Here is a 25,361-nt window from a genome sequence, read left to right on the forward strand (position 1 = left end):
CGTCTGCCACTCGGCTGGTGAGTGAGTGAAATGATTCGTTTGGATTATAAAGGAAATTTATTACACGATATGGACCGATATGGACCGATAGGGCTTGAGCCGCTGGACGTGGACGACATCGCGTGTACGACGACGCATGTCATACGGCGGTGTGAGTGGCTCTATGAGGTAGTTGACGGGAGAAGTTCGCCGCAAGAACGCGGTATGGTTAATCATATTTAGGAAGAAGTTTTGAAGGGAGTCATGGTGTGCGGGTCGGTACGGACAACCAAACGAGGGTACCCGGTAGAAAAGTCGAGTTGCGAGCATCGTGTTTTGATTTTTGGTGATTGTGATCGTCCGAAGTGAAGCGGCGGGCCAACTGACGACATTCTTCAGCTTGTGTTGCGGCGTCCAAGATTGGCAGGCATTCTGATGGGTATTGGTGGTAGGGCAGAATGGTATCGATGGTATGAGACGGATGACGGCCATAAAGAAAATAGAAGGGGAGAAACGGGTAGTAACTTGCGTTGCGGTATTGTAGACGTAGGTGACGAACGGAATAACTAGGTCCCAATTGAAGTGGTCGGATGCGATGTACATTGCGAGCATGTCACCAAGGGTGCGATTAAAGCGTTCCGTGGCACCATTGCTTTGCGGGTGATAGGCGGTGCATGTGCGATGAACAGTAGCACATTCAGCTAGCAATATTTGAACGACTTCAGACAAGAAGGCGCGGCCTCGGTCGCTGAGGAGTTCGGGAGGGCCTCCATGACGAAGCACAAAACGGCGCAGTATAAAAGTGGCGATTTCCTGCGCTGTAGCGGCTGGGGGAGGGCAGCAGTCTCTGCATAGCGTGTTAAGTGGACGACGGCAACTATAATCCACCGGGTGCCGGACGACGTAGACAAAGGAAGTGGACCCTATAAATCGACACTGACACGATCAAACGGTTGAGATGGGCGTAGCAAGGGTTGGAGTTCACAGGCTGGGAGGTGCGGCGGAGATTTCCGTTGCTGACATTCCCGGCAAGAGCGGACGAAGTTCTGAACGAAGGCGTACATCCCCCGCCAGTAGTAGCGACGTCGAAGTCGCTCATACGTCTTAAAAACGCCGGCGTGGCCACACTGAGGGTCCGAGTGGAAAGAGGAACAGAACTCTGATCTCAAGGCTCTCGGGATGACGAGCAACCACATACGCCCCTCTGGTGCATAGTTGCGTCGGTACAGGAGCTGATCACGGACCGCAAAATGAGGAACTTGGTGCCGCAGTGTTCGAGAGGCTGGAACTGTGGAGGTATCCGAGAGAACGCCGAAAAGGGACGCAATCCAGAGCTCATTGTGTCATCTAGCAGAGGCGATGTGCTTACCACCAGCTTCGAGGCGTACAACTCTTCAAAATCTGTGGCGAAATGCAATGACACTGTGGAAAGTGGAGTGCTGCATAAGTGTTAACTGGAGCATCAATACATTTCGCCACAGGCGCTACGTGACATAATTGAAAACTGTCGCAGCGGATTTTTCATCTTCGTTTTCACTAAAACTCAAAACCAGGCGTGCCCAGGTTTATGTGCCTCGGGTGAAATGCAAAACTTTAGCAACAAATTATGACGGCGGCTTTTAAGAGAATATATATATATATATATATATATATATATATATAACTTTAATTCCGCCTAATTAGGTAACTAATAATTAACCTGTCAATCACATAATTAGATTACAAGTGTCAATGAGAAAATTGTAGAGTGGCATGAAAAAACTCCCCAATACAGCTTTATGTTGCTGAATACTCGCTTCATACAAGTGTTTTTTCCGAGTGTGAAAGAATCCCGCGATACACGCAATGTGACTCGAGCGGCCATTCGCGCGGTAATTTTGCCTTTACCGGCTACTTTCACGCTCGGAAAAACACGTATTGAGCAACAGAAAGCTGTATCGGTAGTTTTTTTCATGTAGCTCTACAATTTTCTCATTGCACCTGTCATCTACTTATAATATTTGAAAAGTTGATTAATTAAGACACTGTATAATTAGTCGGAATGAAAAAAAGGAATTTGAGTATCTCGGAGAGACAGCAAACAACATTGCCTTGGTTCTGTACAGCTACGTGTTATTCGCATATTTTAAAACTCTGGTTAAGGATAGGTGGGACACCCTGTATATCTCTGGTGTCGCGGTAGTATAGTGCACCGGTAACACGTAACGGAAGAATTACCTGCGCACCGAGTTAAAAGTTGTTTGGGGGGGGGTCGCCATTCTTTTGCCGGGGGGCTAAAGGTCGTGTCGTAGTTTCTCGCCGTCCTGCATCTGCAGCGTCGTCACCTTTCGTGTACTCCATCGGTGGCACCCCGTCGCCGTGTTCTTTGGGGTCTCGTTTTGTTTCCTCCTGCACGATGTTCGGTGGAAGAGTCGCGCGCGCAGTTCATCCTCTTGCTAGTTGTGCGAGATGCGGGGTTGCACACAGACGCGCACGCGGACACACACATACGCAAGCATGAATGTAATCGACGAGGGTGGCTCGCACAGCTACGCGGGTCTTTTTTCCTGCGAAGGAAAAGTCGGCAGAGCTGAGCTTAGCCGTGTTCATATATGTTGCAGGTGTTTGCAACCGGGTAAGACAGTAAATCTTCATGCTGTACTATATAGTAAAAATATACGTTTAGTGGAGTTATAAAAACACGCAGTAACACAGCGGTACTGAAAGAAACGCAAAGTTAGCACGGAAACGAACGTATCCATATATAATGCAAAAACGGGTAAGGCGTGTAAACACGGACACAAGAGAAGAGGACAACACGAACGGCGACTATCAACTGAAGGACGCACTGAGGCGAAAGAAAGACACAACACTTGTGGAACAAACCGTCAAACAGGCTTCTTTTTTCGCCTCAGTGCGTCCTTCAATTGATCGTCGCCGTTCGTGTTGTCCACTTCTCTCGTGTCCGTGTCCTGCACGCCTTACCCTTCTTTGCATCATGAATCCTTACCAACTAGCTCAGCTTTCTGTCGTTGCAAGTGTCCCTATATGCCAAGTGCGCGGTTTTTACACAGTCGTTCCGAAGGAATATTTCGACCAGGCAGTGGCAGCCCCCGAGTGCCGCGTAATCGCGTGCTGCCTTGCGTCGTTCTGCGAAGCGCTCGGGTGTCGAATCACGGCGTGACCCACTTTCTCGTGGCTGCCGCATGCGTTTGATGCGCCCGTGTGTTCGCGCGAGTGCTCTGCTCCCCGCGTTCGACCAGCTCCCTCGGATTACTCAACGGATTCATGCCTTGGTGGTGGATAACACCGGCTGCATTGTTTGAAGAGACGGACAGTGTACGGAAGCACATTGACGTTAGCCAATGAGCGATATTTCACTAATTTCGCGCTTCCTTGCTTTACAAAGCACACTTCCCGATTGCGGAATTGATCCGGACCAGTAATGAAGTGAAATCTATCTAGCAGAAGCGATTTGCTTACCACCAGCTTCGAGGCGTATAACTCTTCAAAATCTGTGGCGAAATGCACTGACACTGTGGAAAGTGGAGTGCTGCATAAGTGTTAACTGGAGCATCAATACATTTCGCCACAGGCGGTACGTGACATAATTGAAAACTGTCGCAGCGGATTTTTTTATCTTCGTTTCCATTAAAACAGAAAACCAGGCGTACATTAGCGCACCCAGGTTTATGTGCCTCGGGTGAAATGCAAAGCTTTAGCAACAAATTATGATGGCGGCTTTTACGAGATTATATATATATATAAACTGCATAGCATATGCGACTTCCGTTCTTCAGACGCGGCAGTAGCATGCGCGTCGTGTCGGACGCGACTTCACAGGACCTGACTCAACTTTGAGCATTTCATTGCGATAGCAATTATATGGACACTCCAGGCGCATTTCTGTCGTCGCCGTGACGTTGCGCATAAAATCCGAGCGCGATACCATTGTCACCGCGCGCCGTATGCTGTACGTGCGAGTGAAAGCGTGCGAGGGTGAGTCGACGATGGCGGCTCAAAACGCAGCCGCGCGGGCCCTACCTTGAAAGCGATCTGCGATGCGGACAGTGCATACGCCGAGTGCTGATAGCTTCGTGTGCGCCATGTTTTCGCCGCTTAGTGCGCGTTGAAGCGAGAGGCAGCACGAAGGTCATTTCGCTGGCTGCTGCTGCCGCGCTTCTTCACTGCAGCGTTTCGACATCGAGTTTCCGCGGTCATCGACTAAGACGTGCTTTTTTTCTCGTCATTTGTTTCTTTGTTTCCTAGCTGCAATCGTCACCACAATTGTCGTTCGCATTCCACGTTAAAGTTGTGCTTCCGGTGCCACAAAGCTGGACGACGCATGCGGCAGTGAAGCGCCGGGCCCGCAGCGGGCCTATACAGTCGGCAAATGAAGCGGGAGAAATATCCCCCATGCTGAAAAGCTTTGATGAGGCGCTAGGAATGGTCCGTTCCGTTGGCCTCAGCGACGGACACGAGCACTTCCCGCTTTCGCGAATGCTTTCCCGGCGTGCTAAGCAGACGCCAGTGTCCATTTAATTGTGCTGTAGCGTCGCTGAATTTAAAGAACGCAGATGTAGACTACTCTGGCGGGGTAACAGACTGTACGCGCTTCCTTCGGCGAGAAGTTTAGCGTTCTGCGAGGGGAGTGCCCGACACGGTGGAATGTAAGCGGATAATCCTGCCATTGACAGGATTATCTTATCTTTGCGGAGGCGCAGAGTCGAGGAAAGTCACATAAATGGCGAGTGCTTCCGATGCGGCACTGCGTGATCGGCAGGCCCGCGTGCGCCATTTGAGCCGCCATCTGTGCTCGAGAATCGCGCGTGAAGCCTGCCGCGTCTACGGTTAGCCGTGTATGACATATGCACTCGGTAATCGGTCACTCGTTGGGCGGGGTCAACAATCTGTCGGTTTGGATGTGAGATCATTCGTCCGCGTACAGCTCCCTGCACATTTTCTAGTTCAAAAGGGAACAGGGCGTTGAATATATTGGCGGCGAGCTCCACCACTGGAAAAGCTGGCGCCACCGTCGGCGTGACGTGGCATGAGGGATCACGTGGACACGTCGGCTGCTTCGGAATAAGCGCCGAAGCGAGCTGAAAACGAAAGTCCCACCTGCGCTGCGGTTCTGATTAAGTGGTGAGGCTTTTTCGCCTTGGGTGTCTGCTTGACAACATTTGAAATCACTGTAATAGGTAGTGACTGCCTTTGGAGGGTGTGCAGCATGGTAGGCTACTTCTCGGTGTCGCGGTTCCGGACGTACGTAGCGGAGCCCGGTGTGAGCGTTATTCACACGTAGCCGCAGGACAAGAAGCTGCGTGAAGCTTGGCTCGCGAAACTTAGAACCGGCAGACAGTCATCGGCTGCAACTCGGGTATGCAGCAAGCACAGACGCGAGGAAAATTTCTGTTGCGGCGCCGGGACTGCGATGTTCGGTGAGTAGCAGAAAACGCACACTGAGACGTTCGGCCCCGCTTGCTGCCCGGCTAATGTCTCGACGGTTTGGACAAGTTCACTGGAATGAAAAGGGGGTGGTAAGAAGCGCATTAAACAAAGGCATGGCATATGGTCATGTTTGTGGTATGAATTAACGAACTGGATTACGAAAAAGCAGCGCGATATCGCCAGCTGAGTGCCTACAGTGCAACGCAACTTGAGAAATAATATTGAAACATCCAGGAATTTAGAAGAAAAAAGAAAACATGAATCGTCGCGACGCCACATCACAGTCGCCGTAGGCCTCGAAGTCGCTTGTTAAAACGAAGTTGTTTTCGAACAGCTCTTATAACGGCCACGCAACAATGGTTGCTTCTGGACTGTCGAATGCTCATATGCTGCGGCCTAAAACTCACAGCACGGCGCGAAAATGCTCTCAGTGAAAGCGAAACATTGTGCGCGGATATGCATGCAGACGCGCAGTCGGTCGCCGCGAACCCGGGCGATGGCTGCATGCATTGAGGCTTCGTTCTGTTATATGCCATTTGGTTATACAGACTACCTACTATAAGAACGTATTTCACATAGTTTGCGCTCAGCGATTGCCGACCTTTCACGCAAGCCAGTTCGGGAGACCACCGCGCCGATCGCGCGCAGGGGCTTTCACTGTGCGTATTCGGTAAAGAGATGACGTCTGTAAATGATTCTGTGCTTTAAGTTTGCCCAAGATTATTATTTCGACAGTAATAAAGTTCCCTCGTTTTGCGAGTACTTACAGAAATGTACAGGAGGGCTGCCGCGTGGTGTTTTTATTAAGCGCCGCAAGCCAAACCTGTGAGGAGCGCGCCGCGTGATCCCTTATACTACGCAAGGGAGGCGCTTGCGACAGATGGCGATTCCGTAAGTCTTTGTTGCGTGTGGTTGCGCGTCTAAAGTTGTAAAACATCCAGCGAAAAGAATGTTGGTCGCGTCGCTGTGCATTTGACGGGTTACAGCGATGGTTTCGCTTAGAGAGAGAGAGAAACAACTTTATTTGACCAAGGGGTTCGGACACGTAGGTCCCAGGGTCCCCGCACGACCCCACTGTACTACACGCTTGTGAGTTCATGGAGTTCCATGACGTGGGCGGCCCGGTCAGTGGCGATCTTCTGCCTGGCCGGCTCCGTCGAGCCCAGCAGGGTCTCCCATTCCTCTCAGGTAGTCAGTAGCTCCGGGCCCCGCGGGGGAGGGCCCGCCGGGCATTCGAGGAGAATGTGGGTAAGCGTAGCATGGGGGTGAGGGCATTGAGCACACGAGGAGGTCGTATGCTTCCGGGCGGATGCGGGAGACGAAATGGGGAAGGGAAGGGTGCGGGTATGGAGGTGCTCCCGGGAAGAACTCGACTCCGACTCCGCCGTCGCCCGGTTGATGAGACCTCGGGCTTAGTCCTGTATTGTGCGCTCTAAGGTCACTTTGTGTGACCTTAGCCATAGTAAAAGACATCGGAATCTCTCTCGCGCGCACGCAGAGCCAAAGAAAGTTGCCACCAGTACTAAGGTAAGCGGGTCATTGCTTTCCAATAAAAATGTAAGAGAAAGAGGTATTACAGTATAAACACATTTATTGCTACGATAAAGCTATATTCATTAACAGAGCTGACACACGCCATGGTCCGTGCGGCCCTCGAAAAGCATTGACCATTTCCGCGTTTGATTCGATCTGAGCGTAACATTTAGAACGTGTCACCGTGCCGTCTTGTGTTCTCTGATCTTGGGTCTCCGTGCACTTGTTCAACACGTGGTACGAACGTGCTGCGAGCTCCTGTTCGTGGCGGCAGATGAATGGCTCCCGGGTTCCGAGAGGCGCTGCGGCGCCTCTCGGCGATCGGACAACACGGGGCGTTGCGCGCTGCTCGTTGCGACACGGCAGCGACTGGCGTCATCGCCGACGGCGCCGCGCTGCTCGTGGCGCGACGCCGCCGCACCAACTCGCAATCGCCGCCGCGTCGGAGGGCGACGGCTTCGCACGAACGGGACGTTCAAACGACGGTGTCGATGTGCTGAACTTTAGTGTACCGTTAATTTTTCGTCCCAAATGACGGTCTACCGTACACCCAAGTTTCCGTCGACTGCGTTAATATGTCATCCTGCTGAAGCAAAACTTTGTGACTTTGATGTTGTGATTTAATAGTTTCTTCGGTTTTTCATTTGTACACGACCGTTCACTGGCATACACAACGCAGTGTTACGAAATCCAAGAAAAAACTGCGCAAAAAAAGGGACAAGACAAAGAAAGAACCACACGACACGGGCGCCCGTGTCGTGTGGTTCTTTCTTTGTCTTGTCCCTTTTTTTGCGCAGTTTTTTCTTGGATTTCGTAATGCTATACCAACTAGCCCCTCACCGTACGCTTCTAGACAACGCAGTGACCGCAAAAGCGTGTATACGTATGCATGCGTGTTGAGCGTATACTAGTGATACCATTTCCTACACCTCGGTCGGTGCATGCGTACAGCTTGTTCTCCGGTTGATGTTTTGTCAGAGTGTGCAGACACGCGAGAGCCTTTGCCCGACGCTTGTGCGCGCGCTTGAGTTGCGAGAGAGGAATACGGGGACGGCGCCGGAGGATATTGCGTGCTTCCTAGCAGATGGACGTGCGCGGCAACCGGCACTTGAAAAGATATCACGCCGGTCGATACGGAGTCCGTGATGGGGAAGCATATGAAACTACACATCCGCAGTAACGTGTCGCTATGCGGCCGCTGAAACGGGATCTGCCTAAGCCCCCCACCTGCAAGCTTCGCCAGAAAGGCGAAGCATCGATTGCGATAGTAAATTAGCGGACAGCTATACAAAGTAAGCAGAGTATAGCTTTATCGGCCGTATAAACTTGGAAACGTATAGGCATACTAACCAAATTAACAAGCACGGTGTCACGCGCGCACAAGCAACCATGAACACATCTCACTCGATGACCGCGGAGACTCGCAATCAAAACGCTGTAGTGAAGAAACGCGGCAGCAGCAGCGAGCCGATTGACCTTCTTGCAGCCGCTCGCATCAACGCGAACTACGTCGCGGAAACACAGCGCAGCGCGGGCTCTTCTCCAGCGGCGGCTGCGTATGGCGCGTCTGAGCGAAGTGCCTCGAGAGGTGCCTCGAGTACACGCCAAGTGCCTCGAGCGACCAGTCGCGCGGCATTTTCCCGTGCATTCGCGGGATTCTTTTAACACTCGGAAAAACGCTTTTATGTAGCGTGTATTGCGCAACAGAAACCTCTGTCGGGAGTTTTTCGTGTTGGTCTTCAACTTTCTCATTGACACTTATCATCTATAATACTTGAGAACTTGATTAAAAGACTATGTAATTAGGCGGAATGCAAAAAAAAAAAAAATAATCTGAGTACCTACAAGCTACGCCAAACAACGTTACCTTGGTTCTGGTCAGCTGCGGCATTTGCACGTGTTTAAATCTCGGCGCGTGGTAGTTGGGACACCCTATACATGTTCAACGGCGGACGTTTGAACGGAGGATGAGAGGTTGGTCGAAAGCGCGTTCTCCTCGTCGCGCACAGGGAAAAGGAGAGGTGCTGGATGACGAAGTCGCAGTAGGCAATGACCTATATGTATACAGCAGCGCCCAGCTCGCGCTGTGCGTACGGTACTCGGCCGTGCATGCTGCAGCGTGTCGCCCTTCGACAGCGTAACCGCAGGCGCGCTGCCTGGGGCGAGCACCACCACCGCGCTTCTCCCCAGCCGCGTGGACACGAGTCGAGCGACCGCCCTTGCGTGGTGCGGATGGCGCAATTAAGAGGAGGCTTTTAGCTCGGGTGCTCCTATCTAAATACGTGTGAAAAGCGAATTCGTTTTTCTAAGCACCCACTGCACCAAATTTGATGAGGTTTGTTGCATTTAAAAGAAAAACTTAATATCTTGTGACTTCGAATTATCGTTTTAGGTCCTCAACCTCTTATAAAAAATTGGCAAAAATTAAAAATTTTCAAATAACGAAAGTACAATGTTCACAACTCTGTAACTCAGTAACAAAAAAAGATAATACAATTCTCTGAGTTGCATCTGGTAGTACATCTAAAGCGGACAAAATTTATCTGTTACAAATTAATCTAAAAAAATTTAGTAATATGGAAATACAGCTTTTGCAGAACCCTCGTAAACAACGTAACAAATTCACGTAAGATATAAAATGACGCATCGAATTTGTTCGCTTGAAGTGATCTAGTGGATGCCCTTTACAGAACCGCGATATCTGCTCTTGATGCAGAGCTATGAATTTGTACACTTCGTGCTTCTATTTTTTTTTCAAACTTTCGAATGCTTGAAAATCTTTTTAACAAAATTCACGCCATAAATCGAAATTCCGCTTCCAACAGTCACTAGAATGTAACTTTCTCTCTCAAATGCAACAAATTTCATTAAAATCGGTCCAGGTGTTATCTCAGAAATACGTTTTTGCATTTTACATGTATTTGAATAGGCGGCGTCAATGTTGAGCCCGAGCTAAAGCTTCCTCTTAAGCGCGCGATTATCGGACGGCGGTAATGCGCGATCTAACAGCATGCAGCCCCACGTGACCGTGGTCCTCAGAACCTTGCCGCGAAGTTGCGCGAGCGGCGCACCGTACATGTGCGTGTACATGTGCCACGTAAACCGCGAGCAATCTTTGTCAACCATGCAAAGCGATGGTACAGTGCGCGCACTCGATCTCCCTTACACAGCACAGCTAGCGTGGCACGTGACGTGTTGGAGCGTGCCGTTTAGTCACGCCTCTTTGCAAAACGAAGCGGTATACGCACTCGCCCACTTAAGTTTTGCCTAAGCAGAGTGTATAGCAAGCGAAACTTGCTGACAGCTGAGCGAATTGGTATCAATTCATAGCGGGAAAGTAGGCCAGCGCTCACAACCGCGAACTCTACGTTATCGCGTACCTAAATTATGAGTACTTAGACGTCTTGACAGCTGCGCGCGTCACGGACGACCTTGCACACTCTGACTTATTAGAGCGGCGTTTCTATATACCTCGTACCTATGTTGCGATTTCGTGCGCACTGTGACGTGATCGCTCAACGTACCTCGAGTTTCCTTCCTGTTCAGTCAAGTCTGCTCGTGAGGCTATACGGAATCGATGGTGTGAGCGTACTTCTTCCAGCACAGCAGCGCAATGCTCTTAACCACAAAGGCACTGTCGCGCGCACGCTTCTCTCGTTCAAATGTTGCCCTTTGAAACGCCAGGCGCGTGCGGATCACGTGCCAGTTTCTCGCATTCTTCTCTCGCGATAGCCTTGATAGGCTGTGTTGGACTGCACTGACTTCGGGATCGGCCCCCATCTTTATGCTCCTTGTGCTCGAGCTTCTTTGTTAACTTCCAAGTTTCTGCCCCACGTCTTATCATCGGCAGAATGCAGTGATCGCACACTTCTCTTCCACTGTGGAGCATTTGTTCCGCTCTGCCACTGCATTCCATGCTGTCCACGCGCATTTCCGGTTTAGTCTGCTGACGGGCTCGCAAATAAGTGCGTCTTGTCTCGTAAAATTTCATTCCGATAATTCATGACCACGTATGGTCCGCCAAATGTTCCGTGCGCGAACACACTTATTTTTTCGCAATTATGAATTAGTGCATTTCATTAGACGTGCTTTATAATGTGTACAATGCATGTATAAAGTATATACTGACAAACTTTCTAATGTTGCTAATTTGCACATTTACATTAATGGTGAAGGAAATTACAACCATTCCACTCTGCGAAGGTGGAATGTCAACGAAAGCTGACGGCATTCAAAGCTCTCAAACGAAAAGCAAACTGCTTTCGTTGCCATTCCATCTTCACAGAGGGGAATGGTTGCCCGGGCTCGCGATTGTCGTTTTCGTTCAGCGTCGCGGGAACGTTCTTCGTCGCTGGTCGTTTCGCGCCGACGCCGTTTACATTCTCGTTGCTGTTCCGTCCGGCGCTTTTAGTACGCATGTTGATTTTTGGGTGCACGAACTATACGTGTCCGCCACATCGTTATTAGCGCCGGTATCTCTCCAGCTTATATACTGCGGTAACCTTGACGTAATGCTATTTTTCACGGCGAGCGTTCTAATCTGTACCGCATTTTGGCATCTGCGCCGCCGCACTGCACCCGTACGTTGTCTCACACAAAGAAAACAATGAAACTTATTGTGTGTAGGTTTGTTAGAAATCGCGAAGTCCGTTTCTGCTGCCGGATGCCGAAGAAACTACGGAAGGTTAGTCATATACAGCTTTCGCTGTAAAAGGTTGTTCAATAATCGAAAAGTATTCGATTCGAGTCGGTTCTTGCACTGTTCGATTCCATCTCAGAGTTTAGCTATTTGAAGTAGTAGCTTGGCGCGAATAAAACCACGGACACAAGGAAGACAGACAAGGACAAGTGCCGTGTGTCCGTGGTTTTATTCGCGCTAAGCTACTACTCCAAATATGGACCACCAACTAGCCCAACAGTGGACTCTTCAGCGTTTACTGTGCGCCACATCCACAGTAGATAATGCCACTCCCGTGTTGATGTGCAGTCACCAACACGTGCGGTAGCGCAGCACCTCGTCCGAATGGCTGCCTCTCGCAGAGGCAGCACTGCAGATGCGGCGAGGCCGCGTCCGTGCTCGCGATACGGCACCGCTGCGAGACGCAGTGGGATTACGGCGCCTGCCTTTTCGACACGTTTGTTTCTAGACGGACACAGCGAAAGCAGTAAGGGCGGCCACACGACGGCGCCGGGACATTTATTCCTCGCCCCTCTCAGTGTGACAACGAGTAACTTTCGAGAACGTATATTCTCGTGTGTTCAACGCATTCTTCGGCAGCCTACGTCCCGTTCAAATCCGCGCCCCAGCGACTGTTGCCTCAGGGTAAGAAAAAAAAAAAAAGATCTCGAAGGCTATGCTTTTGTTGGCTGCCTGCGCCGAAAGTGATCGCGGAGCTTTTAGACACGTCGTGGACACTACGCTCGAGTACATCCCAAAGAGCTCTGCCACGCGTTCTCGTGTCGTGAGCGTCGGTCGTCCTCGCCGCGAATCTGGCGTCACGCACCGGCCGGCGGAAGTGGCGCATCGTGCCCTTGGCATTGCACGGCGAGCAAGAAGGCTTTTGCTTCCGAGTCCGCGACGACCAGGGTCGCGGTGACGTAACCGTTGTTGCGAGCGCAGTGCATACGCAGCGCCTTCTGGTATACGATGCGAAAGCTCGGGTAGCCGGACGAGTCGGATCAGTGATACGAATGCACTGCGTGTTTCTTCTTTTCTGCCTAGTGAGAGCACATAGTGTAAATAACTTCGTGTATGACTCTATTATGTGATCAAGTTGCCTGATACATGTTGCTTTCTTATACGTTGCTTCAGTGCGCAAAAGAACTCACTCACATGTAGAAGCGCGCTCTCGCGCACAAACGCCCCGAGAAAGGGGTGTTTTACCCCCTTTCTGCCCCCCAATATCCCCCCCCCCCACATTCTTTTTTTCACGCAGTGAAAAGAAGGGGCTTCTTTTCTTGCAATTTACTAAGATTACTAAGCAACTTGCTAAGATGAATTGTCAGCTAGCTCAGTTTCAAGTTATTTTAGGTATGCAAGTTGTCCTAATTTGTGTCGGTCTGCTAGGCTTCGTCTTGTTTCTTTTTTTTTACTTTATTTATTTATTCAGTTCTTAGTACATGCAGAAGTACAGCAAGGATACCTTTTGTTAAATAAATCTAATTGAAATTGAAACAGTGTGGCTTCGCCCATAGTCGTCGGCGAGATCACAGCTGTAGACACTATCGTCCAGCCGGCTGAGGGGACCAAACTAAAAGAGGCAGAAAGTATTTGATTTGATTTGTCTGCTCTCAATACATTCGGCGTTACAGGCTGGAGAGAGTAGGCGGAAAACCAAGGGAAACGTAGGTCTTCGCATAGTGACGATGTGAAGAGTCAGGGATCGATGCAGACGATGCAGGACGGAAGCTGACTCCATTCCGAGCTGCCTCTTTGCACGAACGAAGTGCGCCATACGTCCTTAGCATTTCGGTTTCACCGATCTCGAACCGGTGGTGTCAAGATGAAGCTGGGGGAACAAAAACGGCTCGTTTTAGGCTCGTGTCGCCTGTTCCACAGTACATCAGCAGCGCGTGCCTTGGCATTGTTTTTGTGGGCTTGGTGCGTCAGTACCGTGGACGGTGTCCCCGCGCGATTGCCATAGAGTTCTAGCAGTTACTCGTTGCCGTACGCTAAGTGCGGTATACGGTACGGTATTACGGTTCCGCGCTAACCTACCGCGATGGCCGAAAACGTTTTAGCTGCGTGTGCCGCTCAATGCATACGGTGATGTCATAAGGATGGTAGTGACTGACATTGAGGCTTTACGGGATCCAATGAACGTGTGGTGGGCGCGAAATATTCATTTAGGCGAATACTAGAAAGCATTAGCTTGTCCATAGACGCATTATTTTTTACGGAAAACGGCAAACGTAGACGCCAGTCACAAGGCCGGTAGCGACATCTTGTGGCTCTGCGTCCTGCAACACGGGAAACCTTTTGTTACATAGGTGTTCTTATTTAATCAATACATAAAAAGGGTTTGTTTGTTGTAAATTGCACCGCTGCGCACACTTTACACCAGCAGATAAGTAGAATATAGTTAATTACTGCAATAAAACGTCTGCCGCCCTTCTACGTAAACTCTGCGTCACTAGACGGCGCCACCAACCTGAAGTGTCTTTTTTCTTGCCGCTTTTTATTTTTTTTTCTTTCAGATGATTTTCGCTTTTTTAATACTTCTTTTGTTTCTCATTCGGCCTGAGTATTTTACTCGCCTGTTACGAAGGGTACGGCCACAAGTTCAGTTCAGCTCAAGTTTACCTCCCGGTTAGAAGGGCTGTCATACTTGCTGCCACCATAAGGTGAATTAAAGGGTCTGTTCGATTCGGCTGCACCACTGTGAACTGGTTCACGGCGGTTCACGAGAAGTTCAGGAATCGTGCAGCTCGATTTCTGAGGTGCAGGCCCAGCGAGACACTCGAAACCAATGCAAAGGCGCAGACGCGGTGCAGGCTTTATGTTATGGGTACGTTCGATTCGCCTGCACCGCCTGAACCAGTTCACGAGGTGCTGCACCCTTCCATTCGTTTCAGCGGTCGAGCAATGGCGCCCGCTGAACCGCGCCGTTCGTTTCAAAAGGTGCAGGAAAGGTGGAGGGCCGGTTCACGATTACGTTGCACCCACTCCACAGTCGGTGCCAACTTGGTGCAGGCGTACAGGAGCGAAGCGGCAGCGCAGCAGACGACGCAGCACACGGGCGCAAGCGCCTTTAAAACCCCCGCTTACGCACGTCTGATGTGCATACGCATACCCATACCTGCAGTTCGGGACCTCTCAAACTTACGCACTCCGTGCACATTAGTCTGACATAGGGTCTGTTCGATTTGCCTGCACCACTGTGAACTAGTTCACGGTGGTTCACGAGAAGTTCAAAACGGAGCGCTCGCCCAAGCCAGCATGCCGACTGCCCATAGATGGCGCCACTGCGTAGCAATATGGTGGCGCCCATGAAAAGACGGTCTTATAGACCCTTTCATCGGGCGAGGAGAAAAAGTCGCGCGGCGAGCCTTTCCTCTTCTCTAGCTTGTGCGATCCGGCGCGGCGCTGCTTGTGCTGCGGAACGATTTTGAGAGGTTTTGGCTCGCGCTTGGTGAAATTTACGCAATGTTCGTTCACCCAAGGTCGTCGGGGAACTAACGTGTAGCCTTTCCGTGCATCGGTAACTGTAGAGTATGCGGAAATACTGTTGGGGTCGCAAACACGTGACGCGCATCGTCAGCCGCGGTGGGTGCACGTGTTGTTAACTAATTTGGATGTATCGGTTTCAATTCAACGAAGAGAACCGGCGTCTGTGTATTGCCAGGAAATTGAAAATCTACTCACTATCTGATCGCTTGTCGTAGGAACTAAAACATACGAGCGCATGCTCGTGTACGGTCAACCTAAGGCAACCCCGAAACATCTAAGCGTCAGGCGCTATCAAACATTTGTGATACTCCGTTCTCAAAGCATCCCTAGTCTAGTAGACGTGAAATCACTATGATATATCTACGCCAGCCTCCTGTGTGAGGCCGATGACGCTGCTCAAAACAGCGATCACTGCGGTTGGTGAACCAGCATGATACATATATAAGCTATGTGCTTCGGAATCGCCATTTTTGCCCCTGTAAAGCCGCAATATCCGAGAGGGACTGCACAAAAAGAATGCCACGGCTGTCTGGGAGGACAAAATGTCCGTAATGCGGATGAGTGCGCCGTAGAGAACGAGACGAACAAAGCCGAAAAGAAAATTCGTTATCATCCTCTTTCTTGAAAAAAAAAGAAGGAAACAAAACGGGCTAACGCCGCAATAAGGCCTCGCGTGATCATGCCGCACAACGTTTATAGATCTATAAACGTTGATGTCGCGTGTTTTGACCATGCGCTATATGGAGCAAAGATATCTATAATCCAACATCTACCACTGCTTCGGACGCTCGCGCAGTTCGTAAACTGTCGCTTTCCTGGACAAGTGTAATTCACACTGTTAGGTAAGCTGTTATTACTAACCAAAACTATTTTATTCATGGGCGGAAACCACGTCCACCGAACCAAGTAGTCACACAATGTAATCTACAGCGAACAGTTTGAACTAAACCGCAGCTTAAAACTAAAGGAGAATACTGCTAGAAGGTCACATTAGTGAATGGAATTTTCAGAAATGCACCACTGGTCTCCGAGGCTGAGCACGCGCGCACACATCGCGCTGCGTGCTCCACCCGCCACAACGCCAGCAGAAAGTAGCGCAGTGAGACGGCCTGAGCCCTGTTCAGTTTTAAGTGTGGCAATGGGAATTGCCTGCGTCCTAAATAGTAATGTTTGGTAATGTCTTTGGATGTTATTAAATGATCTCTAGATTCCCTGGCTTGATGGTGAACAGCTCGGTTGTGACTGTCGCGGTTATCAAGTCCTCGTGCCAAGTAGTGAGCAACCTCATTGAGGTTTACCCGAGTCTCGTCCACTTTTCCCATATGCGCAGGAAACCATCGGATTTCAGTTCTCATAATCACAATGTTTTCAAAAAGTTTAGGTGCAACTCCAACTACGTAGCCTTTATCAAAACACTTAATAGCGGATTTCGAATCACTGTAAATGCAGGCCCACTTATTACTCCTGATGGCTAGAGCAATTGCCGTTTGTTCCGCCACCATGGGGTCCTTGGTAAAAATAGTGATAACGTATTGCATCTTCCCTTGATAATTTGATACAGTGGCCGTATATGCTTCTTTACCTTTCACCCTGGCAGCATCAACTATAGCTGCCAGTTGGTTCTGCTGCTCTATTTCCTGCAAGAGTGCTTTAGCTGTTGCCTTTCTCCTTTAGACATTATATTCTGGATGCATGTTTCTGGGGAAAGGGTTGGTTCTGACCTTGTTCCTAACTTCGGTCCTTAATTCTACTTCAGCTTCTATTGGGCTCCTTGATGTATTCAGTTCTGCACCTATTGCCTGTAATATGTTCCTGCCAGCTCGTGATTTTGTCAATCTTTCGTGTTGCGCTAGCTGTTGGGCCTCCGCGATTTCTACCATTGTGTTGTGCACCCCTAGACTAATGAGTTTGTCGGTTGCAGCGTTACTGGGTATCCCTAGGGCTACTTTAACGAGCTTCCTGAGCATCACATGAAGTTTGTTAAGTTCTGCCTGCTTCCATTTGAATAATCCAGCCACGTAAGTGAAGTGACAGAGAGCAAAGGCGTGTATTAGCCTCAAAGCGCTGTCTTCTCCTAAGCCTCTGTGTCTATTGGTAATTCTCCTTAGTAATCTAATGACTTCATCTGTTTTATTCGATATATGTTGTATTGTTCTATAGTTAGCATTGTTTCCTTCTACGTGATACCCAAGAACCTTGATTTTTTCAACTAGCCTGATTGCGGATCCTTCAAGAGTGTATAAGCACACTCTTGGCTCATCTTCCTGAATGGTTTACGACCTTTTCTGCGATGTTTAATCATCAAGAGTTCTGATTTGGCTGCCGAGCATTTCAACCCCATGTCCTTCAGTGTGTTCTCTGCAACATATAAACTTTCCTGTAACTGGTCTCTGTCTGTCCTACATTACCCTTGGCCCTCGATATGGTCATGTCGTCTGCGTATACTAAATCTTTTTTTGAACACGCGCAACCAAATATTCAGGACCCTGTATGTCGAGTTCCGGCTTCGCGCTATTCACTAGTCGCTCATAGCATTTCCGGGCGACGAGCGATGAATTCTAGATTTCCTGAACCGAGCGATCGAGCGACAAGACCGAGTGATCTGTTCAAGCGACGGCTCGTTTCGTCGCTCGTCGCGCACAAAATCGCTCTCATGGGGTTTAGCCTTTACTGGCGCCACCCAGAAAGCAACAAATATAGGGTAAAATCAATCGTCGCTTAGTCATCTCACGCTGAGGAAGAAGCATTCGGTATGTTTTGTCGTTATTATCGAGATCAGCTCTTTGTTTTGACGCTGTTATAGGACTGCAAGTTTTTTTTTTTTTTTTCATGAGCAGATGGCGCCAGAGCATTAGCGCTGGTGATGCATTGACGATGGGGAACGGTACGAAGGCCGGATTGCTCACTGCATCATCAATTCACTACTCCGCTCTGGCATAGTGTCGGTGGCGTCAGCGAACATTTAGTAACAGCGAGCATTTATTTCGCTGCTGCTAAAACTGGCTAAGGAGGCTGCAATGAACTGCTGTGAAAGCGTATCGATGAAGCGAAGCCCTGCTGTGTCGTTCATGGAAACGAATTCTACGGTTACAACACAAATACATTTGTTGCGTCACTCCACCAACCGTTGAGCATGTATTCACAGGATGGCAAGCAGACGCTGAGCAGACGACGCGGCGCGGTTGAACACATCTTGAGGGGCATCTAACCTTCCTGTTGGCTAGGGAGCCCTGAAAATTCCGCAGTGCTGCTAGAAACTAGTGAGGCGGAGTATAGATATGCGTTTTAACCGCTGCGCATAAAAAGAAGCATCTGCTGTATGTTCCAATTTTTCTTAAAAATAAACAGTTGATAGTTTGCTCTTGGTGTCTTGCATGTTTATATATACTTCAGTCTGGTTCTTTCGTTTTCGCGCACAAATTTAAGTTGGCAAGAGTTGTGGGTGACTTCGAAGCGCTACCGCTTTCTGCTGAAATCATGGCATGAATAAGTTGTTCCATGTTTCCAGGGTCGAAACGTTGGAAGCTTCGAAGTTGCAAGATGTTGGGAGTTCCGCGAAGCAAGACATTCTGAAAGTGCCGGTTTGCCCATGCTAAAGCTGAATAGCCTTTCGTGACTGCTTACTCACCGACGATAATTAGGCAGATCAGATGTCCTTTCAGACAACTTTTCTATTTCATACTTTGCTTTTTGTTTGTGTGGTTCTATGAAATTGCGTACATCGAGTAGAAGGACAGCGCTGCATCGGTGTGACCTTTCCTGCGCGCTATGGGCGTTACATATTACATAGCTACAGAAGCCGAGCACACTGTGTTCATTGGTGTGTTGATCTGCGTTTGCGCCACTAAACGCTACTACGCAAGGGCCGTGATGATAAGCGAGTCTTCGCACCGGTGTTGTCGGACCCAAGGACGCCTGCCTCGTGCGAGATTGATGTGGCTTCTCTTTCGTTTCCCTGGAATGCCGCGTGAAAGCTGGAAGTGGCTGCGACGGGACAGCTGGCAGGTTCAATCTCCGCGCGCGCGCGATGAATAATCAGCAGCGTCCTTGTCCGCGAGGACTTCGCACCTTCGCGGCCGAGAGCAGACGAAAAAGAGCGGCTGCACGGCGACAGTGGCGTCGCGCTGTGGTAGCTCTGGGCGTCGCCATGGCGACGGCCGACCGAAACGTGATCTGCGAAGGTGTGTGTGTCCCGCGCGCGTTTGTGTTCCGGGGCCTTCTTCGCGACGACCGGTGATGAAGGTTTTCGCGATGCTCGAGGGCCGAAATCAGGTAACGCAGAAGACGTCTCACGTGCATGTAGCCTTGTTTACCGCGCGCCGTCAGCGCCGGTAGAGGCTTGTCTCCGCTTGCGATCCGCAGCCGACGGGTACCGTGCGCACCCCGATAGCGGTAGTGAGTACTCGTCCACAGCTGGCGCGTGCGTGTTGTTTATGTATGTATGTGCGTGTTGAGAAAGTTGTGCTTGCCGCGTGGTGCGGCGGCACTGCGTGCTAGTGCTTTGCGCAGACGGCCACGGCGGTGCCGTACTTCGCTTTGTCGTCTGCTCGCGCCATGAAGTCGTCTGCCCTAAACAACCTTGCCGCGACCAGCTGTGCTCGCTCCGCAGAGAGGAGCGTTGCGTGCTTCGTTCTTCTCGCGGTTGTGCAAGGGTACACTGTTTATGAACGCTACAGCAAACCGCGCTTGCATGGTAGTCGCGTCGTCGTGCACTCTCGTTTCCTCGGTTTCCTCTCCTCCCGCACCTCGTTCACCAGAGCGTTTTCTTTTGCCGCGTCGTGCGATGTCTGAGTGGCTCTTATAAATAACACGGAGCCCTAGTGCAGTGCCTATCGGGAGGCCGCTACGGTGGCTCGCTTGGAGCGCGCCTCTGCCAGCGAACGCCGCCCCTTCTTGACGTGTACCGTTCGTCGCTCGCGTCGATATGTGCGCACGATGGCAACCATCATCACTTTTTTTTTTTTCGCCGTGTGTACGTGTCCCGTTTTGACATTTCGATACTTTTCCACTGCCTTCATTTTTTGTTCTCCACGCACCGACGACCGCGAGTCGGCGCTTGCAACCAGTGCCGCTCGGCATGCGGCGTTTTCCGCTTGGGAAAACTCGAAAGAACGAACGCACCGGCACAGCAGCAACGTGCGTCTGCTGCAACAACGCCCTCTTTGCATAGCACGCGTTCACCCGTGGTGACTGACAAGTGCGAGGAAAGGACCTTCCTAACCAGTTTCCTGTTGTCTATTTCTTCCGCTGTGCGTTATCATTCCCCGTATCCAACCATGGGAGACGCGTCTGCGCGAGGCACGTGACACGATTGCCGCGGCATTTTACGCGTCTGCGCATGTGTCGCGCTAAACTCCGTGCGACAGGCGACGCGTGATGTATGCAGCGACGAAACTCGCTCGGTAGCTGCGGCGATGATTTGCACCGGCCCCTATCGAAGGCACGGGAACAGAGACGGCTGGCGCGAAACGTTTATTCAGGACAACGATGAGTGAGCTGAAAGATGAGACGACAGATTCCGGTACAACCCATCCACGATGAATGTCCAATGCTATATAGCATTGAAGCAACATGCGCTGACACACCGTAATGCCGAATTCTTCATTTCTGTGTCGTGTTCAATTTTCTGTTGCCGACTTCTTGCAGCTTGTCCTGCTTGTCTACCCAGTGGCTCATTCTGGAGCATTGGCCGAAGATGTTCACATACTTGTAGTGTCACTTGGCCAGTTGCACATACCCCGTGAAAGAGGTTAGATACGGAGAGACATAGCAAAGAGTGCATCAAACGCCCAGACAGTGCCAATCGCATTAAAAGATGATGCGTTAAAGGTCTAATGATGCTTTTTAACGGAAGAAGTCTCAAGTCGGTATTTTGGCATATGCTTACTACGATGGAATCCACGTGGAACTCTCGGCATCGCGGTTTTGGCGCGAGTGGGAAGAGGGGCAGCTCGTCTTTCAATCGCCAGTTCTACTCCCTCACCTCCCCAACAGGTTGTCGGCGTCGTTGGCATCCTCATTATAACGACGACAACAATCCGAGTGTACCAGATCCTTCCGTGGGCTTGTTGAATTGCGGCAGTCGGCATAATCTCTCCATAAAGCTTAGTACATCTTAACACAACGGGCGTGTTCACTCTCAAGTATGCGAATAATAATAATAATAATAATAATAATAATAATAATAATAATAATAATAATAATAGTAATAATAATAAATGTAATTGCAATAACAATCTGAACGCACTTCTTCAGACAGTATCTTCACTGTTTCATAGTCTGGGGTTGGACAAGACGCGAGTTCTATAGCAAAGTTTGTTCCAGGAAAGATAACTTCCAGGAACTCGGTAGTGGCAGACTGACAGTGCCCGGGAGGCAGCTTGATTTTACAGTGTTAGGTGTTATCTCAATGTCAAGGAGTATCATGTCAATTGACGTTCTGATATCCCGCCCGATAAAATTGACCACATCGGGAGCCGCGAAGCACGCTACGCTACACTGCTGCTGAGTTCCTGGGACTGCCGACCGCTGGCGGGAGGATATGTGTAGCGCGTCGAGGCATGGGGAGCACGCATCGTTTTAGGATCACAGTTCGACCCGTATATATGTCAATTCGACGTCTTTACAGGAGCTCGGAGGTGCACACTGCTCGTAGAAGGTCCGTTATAAACACCCATGCGACTGTTTCTGGCCGCTTCCGGTTTTCTTTTTTAATTCTTTTTTTTTTTCGGTTTGATGCGAAACCACTACCGGCACTCTGCGGTCGGCAAATAGGTTCCCGACCCTCCGCGTTTCGGGCTTCTTCAACAAAAGCCCTTCTCACGCTTCCCGGCAACTGCAGCTTATCTAACCGTAATGTTTACAGAGAAACGCTGGTGGTGAACGCTATGCACGAAGGCGAGCTTCAAGGTTCTTCGCCTGCGCGCGCCGCTGTCGCCGATGCGTAGCCGGATGGATGGATGGATGGATATTATGAGCGTCCCCTTTGGAACGGGGCGGTGGGTTGCGCCACCAAGCTCTTGCTACTATACTGCCTAATAGCCTACATAGGCTAAACAATGAAAAAAGAAAAAAAAAAACACTGTGAACTACCACGCCCAAATTTTCTAATCCCCTATTGCGAACTGTGCTTTTGTACGTCTCCGTCATTTGTCGTTTCCCTACTTCCACCATTCCTCCAGTCGCCTCTTACTAATGTCTATTGCGGACATGTTTGCTTTACCACTGCTCCCTCTGAACTCAAGGGCTTCAAGGAGGCCAGTGGTGCCTAAATCGACCGCTGGGTAGACGTCCTCACATTCTAATAAAACATGCTCCGTAGTTTCCCTAGCTTTACTGCAGCAAGCACATGCTTCTTCTTCCTTCTTATATCTCGCTTTATAGGTGCGTGTTCTAAGGCATCCCGATCTCGCTTCGAAAAGTAATGAGCTTCCCTTTGAGTTATCATAAATGGTTTCTTTCCTGATTTCGTTTTTTCCTCTTAAGTAGTTACTCATGGCAGGTTTCTTTTCCATTGCCGCCACCCATGAGATTGATTCAGCCTCTTGACTTTCTGCTTGACCTTCTTTGTTGCTGTGTTGTCCACCCTACAGGCCGCATACTTGCTGGTAAGCTTCCTAGTTCTTTTCCTCCACTGTGAACCAATGTTTTTCCTGTACAGATACCTGAACACTCTCCCAGCCCATTTACTTTCTTCCATATTCCTCAGCCGTTCTTCATACTCAATTTTACTGCGAGCTTCCCTCGCTTCAAAACTAGTCCAGCCCATATCACCCTGCACAGCTTCATTTGTAGTATTCCCGTGAGCGCCCAATGCGAGGCGACCCACTGACCTTTGGTTCCCGTCGAGTCCTGATTGTACCCCTGATTTATAGCAAACAACCGCATTTCCAAAAGTAAGTCCTGGAACCATTACACCTTTCCACATACCTCGGAGGACTTCGTTGCCGATGCGTGCAGGCAAGCGCCATCTGGATGGTGTTGCTGCAAGCAACCGAGCGGGGGCGCGCCGGTTTCTGGGCACGCTTTCTCACGCCAAGTGTTGACTAAAGAATTCGACGCCAAAATGCGATTGTTCTGCAAAATTTGAGCAAGAACAGTGGAGCGGTGAGCGCAAAATCTTTTTTTGAACACGCGCAGCCAAATACTCAAGACCCTGTACACATGTGCTGTGCGCATGTGTACACTGTGCTTGTACCGCATGCATGGTAGAAACGCTGGAAAAATGGGTTTGTGTTTGAGTTACCGCGTAACAGAATTGTGTTTTCTCGTATACTCAAATTACAGTCCGACGCTATCATGTCTGTAGGTTGCGTCTAAGTCATACTTTACGGTTCTCCTGACGCATTTTACGTTGAGATATCCAATTAGCTCAGTAATGCCTCTGCGCCACGGGTAGGGCCTGCGTGGTTCGGAAAGACTTTTCACTCACTAGACCGCCGGCGCCGGACTTTTCTAACGCTGTCGCGTTAAAATGTACATTGTACATAACCATTGTGTACACTGTATATATTGAAAATCATTTTGTACATGTGGCATTTAGTGTATGTGTAACTGTGCCTTTCCGGGGGTATACGTGTTTATATGTTGCTGCGTGAGGACTTGGACATTACGTTGAAAACGTGCTGTGTTTCGTTTCTTACATGTTATCGTCCCGGTGGAATTGTGCCGTGATTATGACTCAGTGTTCGTATCGTCTCTTGTCGAAATAAACTTTTTCTAAACACAGAATCGGTTTGAGACGATTTGCTTAAGCGAGTGAAAGCATGAGCAGCTCTGCGCCGTTTGTCTCGGAGGCCGAGTGCGTGCATGCTTAAAACGTTCAGAAGAAGCTCGCTACGCCATCGTCGTCACACACGCGCTTGCGTCGCACAGTGTCCCGCTTTACACAGCGCCTTGCACGTTGTCTCCCAAAACATTGCGCAACCCCAAACGAGGCTCGCAAAATGTTTCCCGTGACGCGGGGTGTGCCTGTGTGTAGGGAATAAAAAGGAGGCCTTCGCGTGCCAAGTCGTTGCGCGGGCCCAACCGTCGCTGTTGTTTTTTTACGAAGTCCCAATGTGCGGCTGCCGGATGTGCTTGGCTATTCCATTCGATACTTACTATTCGAAAACGTTTATAGTCGCCCACCTCTACTGATTACGTTATGGCACACACTGCGATTTACGAATTGTAGCCGGTGAGATATCGCAAGGCGTGTCAAATTGGAAACAATATTCAGCATGAAGTCAGTGTCGAAATATTCGTTCCCAAAGTGGGTGACTAAATACATGGGCGTTTCACGTACTTCTGTGCTTCAGTGCATAAAACGGCGGTTTGTAAAAAAAAAAAAGTAAGTGGAATAACAGTGCAATAGTGCGTCTTTCCCGCAAGTTTCACGGTGCATATCTCGAAACCCGTGCGATCTTCGCAAGTAAATCCAAGTGGATATGCCTTACAATCTCACCCGCTATAATTCGTAAATTACGATGTGTGCCATCAAGTAATTCATTCAAGAGGTAATTGGGGAATTTTGTTAATCAGGCGATTATGAATTTCGATTTCTCGTGCGAGCAATCTCCGTGTTTCGACTGACCCAGCTCAAGAGTACAATTACGCTATCTGCCACAGGCGATTCCTTAACATTCTGTGTTACATAATAAGAGCCCGTTTAATGGAGCCAATGCAAGCTGAGGAGAAATCATTTGTTGTTTTAATTGAAATGTAGCAATGATAATGTGTACGGGAAATGAAAGTGGACAAAAGAAAAATACTTGCCGACATTCCTTGCACGTCATATGGGAGGGACCACCACCCTAAGGAGAAATCCCGCCTGCAACTTTTTTCTGCATCGAAGTTGCGCGTTGGCGTCGAAAGCATGTATTTAATACTTTTTCACCTGTACTCGCATATATATATATATATATATATATATATATATATATATATATATATATATATAATTGTCACGGTGCCACGAGAGGGACAACGACGGCGATCACTAACTAGACGATAGAGACTACGGTAGTGGGGCTAACCTTACGTACGGCCATACTGGTTGTGCCGGCCATATCTTCTGCAGAGTAAACACGGTCCCATTTAGCCTTATATCTGTGCCCGTTTAATTTTTGGTGGAGGTGCGGGGTATTGCACAAGACGGAACTCTGCAGCGGGCTTGTGCTCGGCCGTCTTACCATGCTGACACACAACCAGGCCGCTGGCTTAAGCACTGCGTCAGCATCCGCGACACCGCAACCGTCAGTCGTCTTGA

The 25,361-nt window shown here is 49.6% G+C and overlaps 1 protein-coding gene across 2 annotated transcripts in view; it reads left to right on the plus strand.

Moving 5' to 3' along the window:
• The window catches only part of trc (Serine/threonine-protein kinase tricornered), a 122,888-nt gene that overhangs the window by 26,835 nt on the left and 70,692 nt on the right, over positions 1–25,361 (plus strand). Inside the window, exon 1 of one of the 2 annotated variants that reach the window (XM_050185343.3) lies at positions 19,277–19,384. The exons of the other annotated variant lie outside the window; for it this stretch is intronic. Coding sequence (XP_050041300.1) covers positions 19,349–19,384 — 36 coding nt within the window. The 5' untranslated portion in view covers positions 19,277–19,348. Of the gene's footprint in view, positions 1–19,276; positions 19,385–25,361 lie in introns of those variants that run through there. 2 annotated transcript variants of the gene reach the window in all.

Source organism: Dermacentor andersoni, chromosome 4 (genome assembly GCF_023375885.2).
Source record: "Dermacentor andersoni chromosome 4, qqDerAnde1_hic_scaffold, whole genome shotgun sequence".
NCBI lineage: Eukaryota > Metazoa > Arthropoda > Arachnida > Ixodida > Ixodidae > Dermacentor > Dermacentor andersoni.